The 14745-nt window shown below is 48.6% G+C and overlaps 2 protein-coding genes across 2 annotated transcripts in view; both read left to right on the forward strand.

Annotated features, from left to right (window-relative positions):
* LOC147728838 (uncharacterized) overlaps nucleotides 1–14745 on the forward strand; it is a 1063528-nt gene that overhangs the window by 540426 nt on the left and 508357 nt on the right. The gene's annotated exons all lie outside the window — the stretch shown is intronic.
* On the forward strand, nucleotides 11873–14742 carry LOC147728841 (uncharacterized). The gene is made up of 2 exons (XM_086963348.1): nucleotides 11873–12022; nucleotides 13812–14742. The coding sequence occupies exons 1-2, from the start codon at nucleotides 11887–11889 to the stop codon at nucleotides 14207–14209; spliced, it is 534 nt and encodes a 177-aa protein (XP_086819474.1). The 5' UTR covers nucleotides 11873–11886; the 3' UTR covers nucleotides 14210–14742.

Consider the following 14745-nt stretch of genomic DNA (forward strand, 5'->3'; position numbering starts at 1 on the left):
TGGCGTAAAGTGGCATAAAATAGGTCCCTGTAGCACCTGTGGTGTGGGGGCCCGAGCTCTAGAGGCCCCCTCAGCACAGCACCCTGGTCTGAGCACTTTGCAGGGGGTCCCATCAAGTTTCATTATGCCACTGGGCCTACCCAAAAGGGGTTCAGCTTTGCCTCCTTCTATATGCTTTTAAGCATATAGTCCTACTGTAACACATATCTATACATTTTTAACTTTAATATCCTTAAAATGGCTGAAGAGAATATCACCAAATCACAAAAGACACAATTTATTTAGCTAGCCCTCTGCCAAATTAGGTGTACAGCAGTTTTTCTCTATTGTTTTCTAATTTTACCTAATTAGATGGGATGGGGAAAATGTTTCTGTTGGACTTGGCCCTTTTGGCAGGTTCACCCCGAAACTTTTTGCTTTTGACTAGCCTGTTTCTGTGACCTGGTGTTGGTGATTTTAGGTCTCTGCGCACTTTTTCACTGTGGTCCAGTGTAAAGTGTGTGCGCTCTCTGAGTGCGTGTGTGAGATTGACCTGCCCTCCCATAGGAATGCATGGGGAATATGTGTGACCATGGTAGTTCCAGATGTGTGGGGAGTGCAGGGTCGAGATTGGTATGCGCGAACTCGTGAGATTGAATGCTGCACGATGATGTGTGCGGCTTTAATGTGTCTAGTGTGGTAGTGCCACTTCTAGAAGTTGGTGTGTCTGTGCAGTGAATGTGAATTGACTGCCTAGCTTGTGATTGGCTGGAGCTGGCTGGTGTGCCTGACTCCTGGAGTCAGGATGGGTCTGCCCCGTGGTGAATGGAGAAATCTGCATGTTGATGTGAGGGAGGGGTGCACCTGGGACCTGAATAGGGCTGGGCATTCCCTCCACAATGCTGGCTCCGCCCCCTGTGGTGTGTCTGATGTCCCTGACCCACCCTGTGAATAGGCAGAGGGGCTGAGCAAAACAAAGTGCTCAGGAACCAGTTGCATCTAGTTCGCCCCTTGCCTGTACCTTTGGAGACAAAGTATTTGTGTGTATAAAAAGAGGTGTGACCTCCTGTAAAATGTTCTTGTGTTCCTACTTGAATCTACCAGGGGCGTGCTGCTGTTGGGGCCCAGGGGAAGGCTTGCCTCCCTTGCCCCTGCCCAGCCCCTAGATTGCTGGAGGAATTCTTGTGGACCCTTCTGCCTGGCCTGAGGATGGTTGGGAGATTCTTCCTTGCCCCAGGAGCTTTGTCCTGTGTTGCTGGGGCCCTTCTTGTTGTAGGGGTCATCTCTGGGGCCTTTTGGGGCTGTCCGTACCCCCAGCGCACTGTGAGCGCTTTATTTTTCATTTTTGGGCAGAGCGCTGTCGTTTTCCCTCGTAGGGAAGCACTCCTGCCCTTTGTGTGGCCCCGAGTGCGCAGGTGCCCACCCTGCGTCTTCACGTTCTGGTAGAAAATCCTTGAGGGTGCCACCCCTCGTGATTTGCACCTTAACGGGTACCCACCCCGTTTCTACTATTATTTTGCAACTCGAGGGAGCCTACCCCTCGCTTTTTTACCCGAGAAAAGGAATCACCGCCGCAGCCTGAGCTGGTGACTTCAGGACGTTGCCGGGTCGCGTTAGGAAGCAGAGGAGGTGGGCGGGGCCGAGAACACCGACCGGAGCCTCGAGGGCTCCACTTCCGTTTCTCCCCCCCCCCGGCGGGGAGAAGCCGCGCAGAGCCCCGACGGCTCTGTTTCAAGTCCCAGTTCCGAGAAGGTGGACTGGGTGAAGATGCCCCCGTGCCTGCCTAGTGGGGCGGGGCCCCCAGGAGTGAGGGTAGCCCCGGAGACCAAGAGTCCCGGGTGACGCGCATGCAGCGGATCCCAGCGAGGCTCTCCGGAGAGCGAGAGCTACGCCCGCTGCACCGGCCGAGAGAGGAATCCTGCCTGCGCCCCCCAGAGCTGGTGAGTGGCACTGCAGTGGGGCACAGTTGGGTTGTGCCTCTTCCAGGCCCATGGACAGTGCTGGGCGGCCCCATTGGTCAGAGGGCTGCCCCAGCGAGAGTGCAGAGTCTCAGTGGAGGCTCCATGGCAAACAGAGGAGCCCCGTCTAGCAGTGGGCCGCTCCCACAGGTGCTGCGTGTTCATTCTGAGCCTGCAGGCTCCGTCAGAGATGTCATGGTTATTTCTCAAGCCAGATGGCTCCCGTAGGGGCAGTGTTAGCCTAGAAGGGCTCTCCAAAATGGCCATTAATTGTTAGGGCCTCGAGGGCTCCACCTTTGTGCAGAGTTTTTTCTAGAGCCAGCGGGCTCCCACCCTTTGCACAGTTTTGCTCTTAAGGGCCAGTGAGGGCCCCTGTCGCAGTTTGCTTTCCAGCTGCCTAGCAAGTAGTGGGCAGCTGCACCGTTTAGGTATCCTTTCTAGGGACATGTCTCTGGACTAGGAGGGAGTCGCACTCCTTCATCCCTACTTTGGCCTTCCCCAGCTGCGCAGCACTTAGTGCCATCTGCAGCATTTAGGCCCTGTTCTTGTCCCCAGCTGCCCAGCAAGTAGTGGGCAGCTGCTACGTTTACGTTTTGGCGCAGTGGCGCAACCTGGACCCTAATGTGATTTATGTGCTAGAGTGATGTGGTGCTAGGCAATGTAATGCATTTAGTATGTTTTGCGCACCCTGTGTTTTATGCCGCTAAACTGTGGTTTATGATTATGGAGGCTTGTGTTAGTGAGACTGTACTTCACTCTGTGCTTTACGCCCCTAAATGTGAGTTATTCTTAGGAGGCAGGGTCTAATGTGTTTAGACTAGTGAGAGATTGCATAATGTATTTATGCTGGTGAGGTAGGCGCAGAATGTAATTCACGCCTGAGGTGACTGTACATAATGTAGTTTATGGTACAGGTTGAGATCGAGTACAGTGATTACCAGTAGTTACTGGTTGTAGGTTTATGATCTATTTTCTGGTACCAATTTCTGCTAAGTGTTGATCCTGACAGTGGCCCACGTGGCCCTGTCCTGTGTAAATAATTCCTTGTGAATATTGTCCGTGCCAGTTGGCACAATGTATAATGTGTGATTACTAGCTGATGTGTTTTGAGAATAAAAAGTAATTTTTATATAACCTTGTGTGGAGTTCCTTTTGTAGTGTGCCTGGGATGTTGTTGCTGTGTGCGTGCGCATATCCTTTACACATTTCCTCCGGGATAAGCCTGTCTGCTCGTGCCAAGCTACCAAGGGGGTGAGCAGGGGTTATCTTGGCGTGTGACTCCCTTGCCCTGACTAGAATGGTGGTTTCTGCCTGGCTTTGGTGCAAGCCTTAGCCAACCAGAAATCCCAGTTCTGACAGTGTCCCCCTTTTTTCTCTGCCTCAACCTTACTGTATATTACACACACATCAAAATAAATAGACAACCCATATCATTAGGGCTGTGTTCTCTATAAATTGATTAACCCACTCACTGGCATTGTCTGTATGCGAAATTCTGACACCGGCTTATGGCCACAGTCTTAGCTCATGTGTTTTCTTTTTTCCCTGACATTAGAAAATTACAGTTACTTTCCAACATTACCACTCCTTCCTCAAATAGCACTACTTCAATAAAAACATTTCTAATAAAGACCTCCTCCTACTCATTGTTGGGAGCGCACACCATAGCACTTGTTCTGGTGCACCACAGAAGTTGGCCTTTATCTTTTTTATGTTTTTCTTATTTCTCTTAGTGTTAATTTCTTAGATGACGATGTTTTATTTAAGAACTAGTAGCCCGTCCCGATGTTGTCAGGGAATGAATTGCTGCCGGCCAGTAGTACATTGTTTTGTAGGATTTCGTTTTGATAGCATTTCTTATCTGTGACAGGCCTGTGAAACACTACGATTCACAGTGCACTGCTGATGCACTTAAGAGTACGCGTTCAGAAGTGTGTGAACTCAAGTTTCCCTACTTTATTTTTCCTTGCAATATTATATAGCGCGAACTCGACAACATGGCATGAGCACAATTTACATTACAGAAGAACACATTCATTAGTGGTAGGCCTGGGGAGACAAAGCGATTTGCCTGGAATCACAGGATGTTGAGCTGATGCCGAGATTTGAACGTAGCTCCCCAGCTCTAAAGTTCGCAATTCTAGAACTTGTGGCGGGAGGTGTGTCTAAAAGTGTATGTCGGTGCTGGCCATCAATCAGAGAGACCTGTGCATTTTTCAAATCGGTGCTGAAAAAATATGAGTATGTTGCTGGAGATGTGGGCCGCCGTGCCACTAATGTACTTACCGGAGGAGGGTAAACACCCATTATTCCGCAACTTTCTTTCTGCATACCATCACTCCGCATACTTTCATTACGAAGGTACCATGACTCCGCAATGCCATTATAACGCATGGCATTACATTTTATATGCTTTTACCAAGCATACATTTACAACGAAATTCGTTGTAAATGCATGAATGGTAAAATCATGTTTTTTTTAAAATGTTTGGATAAGGTAAGTATGGGTATAGGGGTATATGTTTTGGGGTACTGAGGTATATGTTTTGGGGTCTTTTGGTATTTTAAGGGTTCAGATATATGGGTTATGGGGTACAGGGGTAGTTTTAGGGTTTAGGGATAGGTATGGGTTTTGGGGTACAGGGTTATTTTTATGGTACAGGGGTATTTTTAGGGTTCAGGGTAGGTTTGGGTTTTGGGGTACAGGGGTATTTTAAGGGTTCAGGGCTAGGGGTGGGTTTTGGGGTACAGGGGTATTTTTAGGGTTCAGGGCTAGGTTTGGGTTTTGGGGTACAGGGGTATTTTTAGGGTTCAGGGGTAGGTTTGGGTTTTGAGGTACAGGGGTATTTATAGGGTTCAGGGCTAGGTTTGGGTTTTGGGGTACAGGGGTATTTTTAGGGTTTAGGGATAGGTTTGGGTTTTGGGGTACAGGGTATATTTACAGTGTTAAGATGGTTTAGTGTTTAAGGGTGTTGGGGTATTTTAAGGAGTAAGGGTGGGTTGTGATTATGGGGTGCAGGGGTATTTAAAGGGAGCAGGGTGGACACCCGGAGCTGGAATGTACAGAACCTGGGAAGAAAAAACAATTAAATATTGGGCACAATGCTCGCTTTGTTTTCCGTAATCCCGCGCCCCGCACACGCCCACGCCCCCAGCACACAATATGAGACATGGCATGAAGGGTGGAACGTACCACATGCCCCCAGCGTTTGTCACGCCCCCAGCACACGCCTACAGCACAACGCAGACACGCCCACAAGGGACTACTTTGCTGGCACAGTTCTTTTACCTTTTAAATGTATATGGTGGGTGTCTGCATAGCCTATGTCCTTCTGCTGCAACTGCTGTTTCCAACGCTGTATTGGGTGTTGTGATTGGTGCTGTGGTTCCTGAGATTACCCGCCTCAAAGGATTGGGCTCTCTCTTTATTATATTAAGTATAGATCTGTTAATTCCAGCATATTTGTTTGTTTCTGAATATACCATTTGGTATGTGTCTTTGGTGAAGAGATGTGCTTCAAGTAAGCAGAATATGACAATCACACACTGGCTCTGGAGCCTTATGATTTTGGCACACTTCTTGGCACTGTTCTGCTCCTTAACGGTAGGTGTTTTAACTCTAGCCATAGTCTCTAATATGTATCCCTTTAGACAGAATCAAGTGTCCTCTTTAGTTACATATTTAATGGTTGCCTGGCTACAGACACTCCCATGCCCTCACAAAAACTCGTCATTGTTGTACTAGATGCTGTCCCTCCAGTAAGAGTCACGCATCATTTTCTCCATCCCATTCCATTCCTATCCCTATCCAACAACCTATTCAACACATCTTAATGAGTTTAAACCCAGGGTCCGCCACACCATCGGTCCCTTCTTTTGGTGCCTCATTTAAGCCGAGTTTGGGTAAAGACAGGGTGGCGGGGATATCTAGATATGACAAAAGGGCTTCACCAGGGCAGTGGAGACAAGTGTAAAGTAGAGGTGGAGGCAGGTTTAATCTCTCAAGGTTTATTTAAGATTAAAGGATAAACAGGTGGAGCCAGGAAGCACAGCTGCACAGTAGCTCAGGAAGGCTTCAACTGCTCCATAGTGGCTCGCTCTAACACGAGCCTTAAAGCAATACACATGAACTAAAGTGAAATCACAACATAACAACAAGGGCCTCCCTTCAACAAGTTGCCAACAAGAGACTAAACACCCTCTTACTTTGTGCTATATTACATTGACTGGTCTGCGTTAGCGTAACAGGGGTACAGTGGTAGTGGTTCTAATGTCCTTCTGCATATGTGAAATATAATTGTACCAGTATGTAACTTTGATTTACGGATGGGCCATCAACTGTGATGCACTCGTACATTTGGTGTGCATTTTATAGCACTTTAGAAAGAACCTCTTGACATTACATTGGGGCACTCTACTCTGGGTGGAGTCTAACAGCTGAATCCTAGGCCTCGCTTTCTCACATGCATGTGGCTGAGATCCCTACATTTAAATATCTAGTGTGACCGTCCAGACACTTATGAGACACTGATACATTGCTACGAGCGTAAATTCTGCTTCATTGTTTTAAGTGGCTAGCCTGCCTGCCCAGAAAGCCTCCATCTTATCGACTGAGCAGCTCAATAAAAACAAGACTTTTATCATTTGAGGACCAGTTCATATTATCATTGGGCTTCGGACCTTATCACTGGGCTATTGCCAGTAAAGCATTAATGTACGTAGGTAATTTTAATGCTCCCAGGCTAAATAAGAATGATAAAAACTAATAACCAAATCCTCTGTGACATCTCAATATATTGGTTCAGATAAATGCCCGTTCCCATCACATCAGCCTGCCACGTAATTGAACTTCCACAAGAAAAGCCAGGAAAACGTAACGGAAATGGGATTCCCCACTGGGTGTGGCTATCAATAGTACATAAAGTGCAGTGGCGCTGGGCCCAGAGGTGTGAGAAGCCTATGCACTCCCATTTGTGGCAGTCTTTTACTACCCATGCTGGGGAAGAATGGCCCATTACCCCCAGGTCCCTCCTGTCCTCGTCTCCTTCGTACTGAATAGTGAGATTAACCATCTCAACGACAGAAAAAAGAAAAGCAGGGAGGCTGGTACGCCCCTTCCTCTCCCTATAGGGAGTACATAAGGGTACAGTACCCAACATGCCTCCTGTTCTTCTTTCTGTCTTACGACGTATTTCTGTTTGGATCCAGGAGCCGGTTGGCTCCTGGAGCTTACCAGCTGAGGCTGGTCTTCCGGGTTTCCCCTCCTGCCGGGCTTGAGGGGTCTCCTGGGGCACGTCCTGGCGATTCCTGTTTCCTGACGTTCTGGATTCCTGCAGCTGGGTGTGTCCGGGCCGCGTCTCCGTTCTGCTTGGCTTTTCGAGACGCGGCCGAGCTCTGGAGGTGCTCCGGTGGTGCGGCGGCCCCTGTGTGGCTGGGGCGCTTCATTCTGGCGCGCGCCTGACTTCCTTTGTTTGGGGCAGGAAGTCAGGCTTTTGGATGGTCGGCTGCCGGTGGTTTCGATACTGTGTTGCCGGTAAGCATGGGCGAATTTTGCGGATCTCGCGTTCGCGAATTTTGCGGATTTGCGGATTCGCAATCCGCAAAATCCGCGAATTCCCGCGAATTTGCGGATTTTTTTTTTTTTTTGTGTTCGCCCGTGTTTCTGCCAGTTCGCGAGGGTTTTTACAATTTCGCAATTTGCGAACTTACCTGTCGGGTCGCAAGTTTTGCGAACTTGTTGTTTCTACATGTCCAGCCTGTTTGGGACACTCTTCTTCATCACTGCCACTCTCTGTCACCACTGCCACTCTCTGACTACTCATGCCACCCTCTGGCCCACCCATGCCACCCTCTGTTTCATCACCACACCCTCTGGTTGTCCAGTGTACATTATTTTCGGCAAAGCAAAGCACACCTTCCCTGCCTCAAGTGACCTGAATTAATTTGGGGCTGATTAATGTGTCACAGAATATTTTTTTAGCTGGCACCTGCTTCCTTAGTGCGCCCTGATTAGTGATCTTTTGCACTTGCTAAGTGCTTTCATTGTTGCAAAATTAGTTACAACACCTGCCCTGCCCCAACTGACAATAATGAATTAGGGGCTAATTAATGTGTCACTGAAAGAATTTAAAGTTCCAGCCTGGCACCTGCTTGTCTGCTCCTTTAGCTGTAAATCAGGACCTTTGTGGCATACAGTTAAGGTCAGAGCAGGGTCACACAATAGTTGCAAGCAGGCAACCGAATTCTGGAGGGCCCCCTCAGGAAGCAATACAAAGAATCGTTACAAATCATGAGGTTGACCTTTTGCACCTGCTCATTGCTTTTGCTTTTGCTGAAATCGTTTTGCGGTTTTTTTCGCGCTATTCGCGGGGCGCGGCGTCGTGCGAAACCGACCGCGGAAGCCGCCAATTCGTGCGAATGAGCATTTTATTTTTTTGCGGCTTGTTGTTTCGCGAGTTTTTTTGCAGTATTCGCGAGCCGCTTGCAGCGCAACACGCGAATTTACCCCAAGGTCGAGTACGGGCGCGGCCATTTTGTTTGCGTGACGTATTTCCGTTTCCGCCCGCTATGTATAATCTCGCGCAGTAAGCGCATTGCGAGTAGAGGTTCGCACGAGATCGCGCGGGAAATCTAGAGGTTCGCACGAGATCGCGAGGAAAATCTCGCGCGAACTGACTTTCGCGCTCGGAAACGGGCGCCGGCCATCTTGTTTTTCATTCATTTCCTGTGTCTGGGCATGGTGTTTAATCCTCTTGATATCTTTCCCATCCTTTGCTTGTTTTCAGTTTTTTTTTTACGATTTTGCTTCTTATCTATCCCTCTCTTTTCCTAGCTGTATATTTTTGTCTTTTCTGCTATTTTTCTTTACTTTTAAACTACTTTTGTAAACTCTTTTCTTTTCTTCTTCCCTATCCTATTCTTTCTTAATTTTCTACTTCTTCCTACCTTACCTGCCCAGACCATGGTCAAGCCAGGCGCCGTGAAGCTGCCCAGGCACTTGAGGGCCGCAGCGGCGGCGGGAAGTAGTGCTGGACCCAGTGGCAGGACAGCAGGCGTGAGATCGAGGGGGGAGCAGGTGACGCGCCGGGAGATATTCAGCCCGGAGGAAGTGGGCGCGCTGGTCTACTTCGTCCAGCGCCGCCTGCCCAGGACCATCGCGGGAGGCGGCAGGATCGCGGCCGGCGGCTACAACATGCGGGAGCGCCGGAAGCGGTGGGAGAAGGTGTGCTGGGCCATATCCCACCTCTACGGGGTCCAGCGCACCTACAGCCAGGTCACCCATCGCTGGACGGACCTCCTGGACCGCGAGCGCGACCTGCTGGACCAGCTCGGCTTGGAGATCCCCGGGCTTGGTGAGTAGTAGTAGCCATTGGCATTTAATCACTCACTACTATGATGTTTTCTCCTGCTCTGTGTTGTTGTATTGCAAATATTTGTTTTTTACATGGAGCAAGCCAATAATGCCGCTGATGACGATTACATTGTAGTTAAATTATATTTCAAAATCTTCTGTGCATTTCAGGTGCACTGCTCTCCTTCTCAGTGGGGTTGCTACTATGCTTATTTGTTTTCTATTTCGTGGTCTCATTGGCCTGAGTAACTATTATGTATGAGTGTACTTAACAGAACTGCGTAATGCTAGACACTAGGGGGCAGATTACATTTACAAGCCCCTTGCGCCACGTTTACGTTGCCTTGCGTGACGCAACAGCGGCGTAAACGTGCCGCATCCCTGCAAGTCATTTACAGCATGACGCATCTAGGGAGATGCGTCACGTTATAAAGCCATGGGCCTGCACCACAATGGGTGCGTTCCTAGTACGCAGGGTGGGCGGTCCAGCGGCTGTGCGCCTCGCAAAATTGCCTGCGTGAAATCTACAAGATTTAACGCAGGCACTTCTGCGACGCTGCTACGTCAATTCAATTCCTTATGTCTGCTCGAAGCAGGCGAAAGGACTGACACAGCATGTAAAGTATTGGGTGGCCCTGAGCATTACTGGAGTTGCATTGCGTTGGCGACGTGACTCCAGCGATGCGCCGCTCTTACGTGACGAGATGCGTCACGCAAGTGCCTACCCTTGCGCCAGGGCGCGCCGCATTGTAAATGAGGCACATCTGCCGTGTCGCAAGGGTAGTTTTGCGTGACGCATTTGATCTGGCGCATCTCTGGAGATGCGCCAGAACGCGTAAGTAAGTATGCCCCTAAGGGGCAGAATTGCAATTACCGTCGCATCCCTGCAAAGTAGCAGGGATGCGCCATTAATTGTGCGGCCCGCTACCACCACCAAACATGGTGCGCCGTATTTGCAATGCGGCGCCCCATGGGCCCAAAACGTCACCGAAGCTTTACTGCTGGAGTTGCGTCGCAACGATGGCGCAGCTCCATCAATGCTCTGGGGTACCCTATCTCCCCAATGCTGGGTCAAGCCGTACGTCTGCTTCAAGCAGGTGCAGGGTTTGTGTGACGCATCATTGTCCTAAAGGTGACTGATTGATATTTTGTAGATTTCCCTCAGCCACTATTAGGATGTGTTCCAGCGCAGGAATGCCCTCCCTTGCGCCGGAACGCCCCCTGATGGCGCAGGGCTTTATAACGGGATGCATCTCCCAAATGCGTCACGTTGTTATAATATTATACGCCGCACCATGGCGCCCTTTTTTGTTTAGCTGCTGCGTCACAAAAGTCACGCAAGAACGGCGCAAAAGAGCCGCAAGGGCTTAAATCTGCCCCTTCCTTTGTAACCCTGACAATAAGAAAAATAGTGGCGGTGGATTGATAGTTTGACTATTTAAATGACTGGTAATGTAGCAGGCAACTGTTAGTGTTGTCACTGATCTGACTGAAATCACAATGGAGTTTGTCTGTCACTTTGCGTCTTGCCTGCGGACTGCTGCCTGCCAGTCCTAGGTGAACGTTTCAGTACTTTGTTTAGTGAGTTACGTGACTTTCGAAGTCACAGGTCCGCAAATAAATGAAAAGTAACCATAATCAATATAATTTCGCGGAAATATTTTGTTATTGTTCTTTTGAAATGTTTGATTTGGTTGACATTGACAAGCAACAATCATCCATGTTTTCTGTTCTTTCTTTCATGTTGTACGTCAGCTCCCCCCAGGGGCGAGAGGAGGACACAGGAGCAGCAGGCGGCGGATGCTGTTCATCAACAGGGCCAGGATCGGGCAGGCGAGGGCTCCTCTGCTGGCCCCAGTAAGTTTTCATTTTAGACTAGTACCTATTTTTCCTAGCGTTCCTCATTTGACTTTTTTCAACATTGTCTTTGCTCTTCTTGTAGACTGTATCTAAATTCTTATCCTGCCTCTACTATGACTCCCTGTGGTATTACTAGATTATTCTTATTAGTCTGTCTGTGTAGCTAACTAAGATTGCACGGTTGGCGAAACTCCCATGATTCTAGTCAGCAATAGCTCTATCAACTTAGTGCAGTCCTCTGGGATTGTCCATAATGTCTTTTGAAGTGTTCTATCTGGACTCATGCTTGCAAAAATTGCAAAACCTTTCGCTCAGTCACTCTAGTCTGGAGGACCAAAAAACACAGATTGTATTTAAATTTAAAAGCTTTATTAAAAGTAAACACATTTATTAAAATGAAGTCATAATAAAACTAAACGTTTAACTGATAATGGAAAAGTGGTTAGTGCTGACGATTAATTGAAGACATTTCTTGTGGTCGAGCCGAGCTCTCACCTGGTTTCAACTTGATCTTGTTGTTAGAAGTTCATCTTCTGTCTGTGTGGAGAAAAATGGTGCGTGTTAAAAAATCAGCCTTCATCAGTTGTGCCAAAAAGTGCAGCAAGACAACCTTCCCTGGAAAAAGGGACATTTTTTTTAACTTTAACGTAGACAGTCACAAATTACATTGTTTTCACATGTCTTCATTCCTAGACCAAATACTAGTGACTAGTGAGTGCTTTATTCTAAGATTCTTAAATGTACTTTGTAGGTGGAACATCTGGTGGCGGGGCCAGTGTGGTGGTGGTGCTCGACACGGAGGCGGAGGGCAATTCATCAGGGGAGGAGGCGGCGGCGGCGGCTGTGAGAGTTGAGACGGTGGTGGCGGCCAGAGGTAAGCTCTTATATATTCCTTACTTATTGAGATTGAAGACTAGCTGGGAAGGCAAGAATATGAGATGCATGGCTGGGTGAATGATGAAGCAATGATGGGTGGAAGGACAACAGCCTGGGTGGGTGACACAGAAACTGTATGTGTCCATATACCTGGATCATGCTACTATCTGACTCTTAGATAGCATATGTGTATCTAGAGCAGGGGTACTCATAGTACGGCCCGCGGGCCGGTGGTGGCCCGGCAAGCCTTCCTTGGCGGTGCGCAGACCTTGCAGACAATCACTGCTCCCCCGGCCCCCACAGAGCAGAGGCTTTTTTGTATTTCACCTGTTAGCGCCCCTGCATCTCCACTCTGACAATCACTGCTCCCCCGGCCCCCACAGAGCAGAGTGGAGATGCAAGGCCACAAAGAGGTGAAATAGAACAAAGCCTCTGCTCTGTGGGGCCGGGCAAGCAGTGATTGTCAGGGTGGAGAAGCAGGGGCGCTAAAACAAACAAAGCCTCAATAATATGTTAATGGTCTTTTAAAGACCTGTTAAGTACTTTGGTGTTGTTGTCTGTGTGTGCGCGTTGAGGAAGCGGTCTCAACCCGGGCTGAAGGCTGACACCGATAGACACACACACAGTGAGATGACAGAGGGAGAGGGAGGGCAGGAGGGAGAGAGAGATGGAGGGAGGGCAGGAGGGACAGCAGGAGGGAGAGAGATGTATGTAAATGCTGGGTCTGGTGGCTCAGTGGATGAGGGCATCTGCTGCAGGGACCTGTGTGCAACCTCATGGTCACAAGTTATCGTTTTGCTTTAGCCCCGCCCCCTCTGACTCCGCCCCCACCAGTGCGGCCCTCGGCCCCAAACTACACTGTAAATGTAGCCCCTGAGAGAAAGTTTGTGAGTACCCATGATCTAGAGAGAGTAGATGGTCAGTGGATGAACTAAGTGTAACTTTGAAGAGCATGTAACACTGCACCCGCACGTCCGTTCCAGTGTAGGAAAGGCAAGGAAAAGAACTTTTAATTTTGTCCAAATACTACCATAAGTAGTAGCAGTAGTTTGTATTGCAAGCACTGCATAGATCCGGTTATTATGGTGGCCACTCCCTACCTCTCTTAATAAGTTTAGTAGTACTCAGTCATTCATGTATGGATGTATCACTGCCTGTCACTCAATAAAAAGCAAAGCACCTAAAGTCATCCCATATATAAGCAAAAACATCCCATGTGAAGTGATAGATAATCAGATTATTTATCTTCTTCAATTTTCCATTTCTAGTACTCATTTCCACTGTAGGGTGAAAGTTAAATTAATTAAGCAGTAGCCCTTGAGTTGTAACAGAGTATTCTCAGTGCCACCCGTAATAGAAAAGTAAGAGATTCACCACCTGCATGTACTGGACGGGTACAGTAACGCAACGGCAACGCAAGTCTAGGTCACTCCTCATGGCGTGCGTCTCTTTTTCTCGGGTGCAAGTTTACCGCGCTGGCATTATGCCGGCTTGCAGAAAATAACGTACCAATTTTCCAAAACAAGAGACAAGAAGAAGAATAAGACTGGTGTACTTTCATAGTCGACTCCAATGGAAGTCCACAGTGCTCATAGAATTTGTTCCTTAAACTCCCACTAATGTTAGAGCAAGGATGAAGAAGTGTGAGGTTAGATAGATACTGGCCTCAATAGTTATGTAATGCGCTTGCAAGTTGCTAGTTGTACTGCAGCACACATTTCTGCTGAATGATTGAGTTAATCTTAAAGAGCATTGGTTACAGACTATGTCTTTCTTTCTTCATATAGGTTCTCCTTCCAAACGAACAAGGAGGAAGGAGCTGGCTAGAGCGGCCCGGCAACGGAGAATCGAGGCCACTGTTGCGGAATATCGGCGGCTGGTGGCCCTGGAGGACGAGGAAAGTGTGCGGTCGACAACAACAACGTCGTCTGCATCGGCCTCCGTGGCCTCACCGGCTGCCACCCAGCACAGTGGTCCACCGAGACTGAGCCGGGCTGCCAAAGGCAAACGCCACCGCCGAGCAGCAAGGCCAACAGCTGCTTCTCACAGGCCTTGCACCTGCAAGGCAGTGAAGGCACGCCTGCGCCGCACTACCCTGATGGTGTCCCGCCTTCAGCAGGAGCTCGCCTTGCTCCGCGAGGAGCATGATGCCCTGGCCCAAAAAGTTAACAGCATCCACCCATAGTGTCCCTTGCCCCTTTTTTAGAGACTTTTGGGGGGTGGGAATTGGGAGTTGGGTTTTTGGGGACTTTTGAAGGACAATCGTTGGGGTTAGGGAGGGTCTTGCGGGAGATTATTTTGTTAGGGATATAAATATACTTTTTCAAACTTTATCTGAGCATACCTGTTTTTTACTGCTTGCCTGGTGGGTGGGGGTTTAACGTTGACTGTTTTCCTGAAAGTTTAGTTCCATTTTCTTCCTTTAAGTGTAAATGCCCAAATGTTTTCAACACTAAGTGCCTCTCACAGACTAAGTGAAGTGAATCCAAGAGTCCTAGGACTTTAGTAGTACTACCTTCAGTCTCTCGTCTCTCGTACTAATACTCCATTATACCCCCAAACCACCAAACGCTTATCTTACCTGTAATTTGTGTTTGAAAGTAGGGCTAGGCCCAGGGCTGGCTCCACGGGAAACACCGAATAACGTTGGCAATCTTGGTCGGATAAAATTTCCTCATAGCGGTGGTACTAGTGGTGTGACACAGTGGCAGTTGCATGCCT

Source organism: Lissotriton vulgaris, chromosome 3_1, assembly GCF_964263255.1.
Source record: "Lissotriton vulgaris chromosome 3_1, aLisVul1.2, whole genome shotgun sequence".
Taxonomy (NCBI): Eukaryota; Metazoa; Chordata; class Amphibia; order Caudata; family Salamandridae; genus Lissotriton; species Lissotriton vulgaris.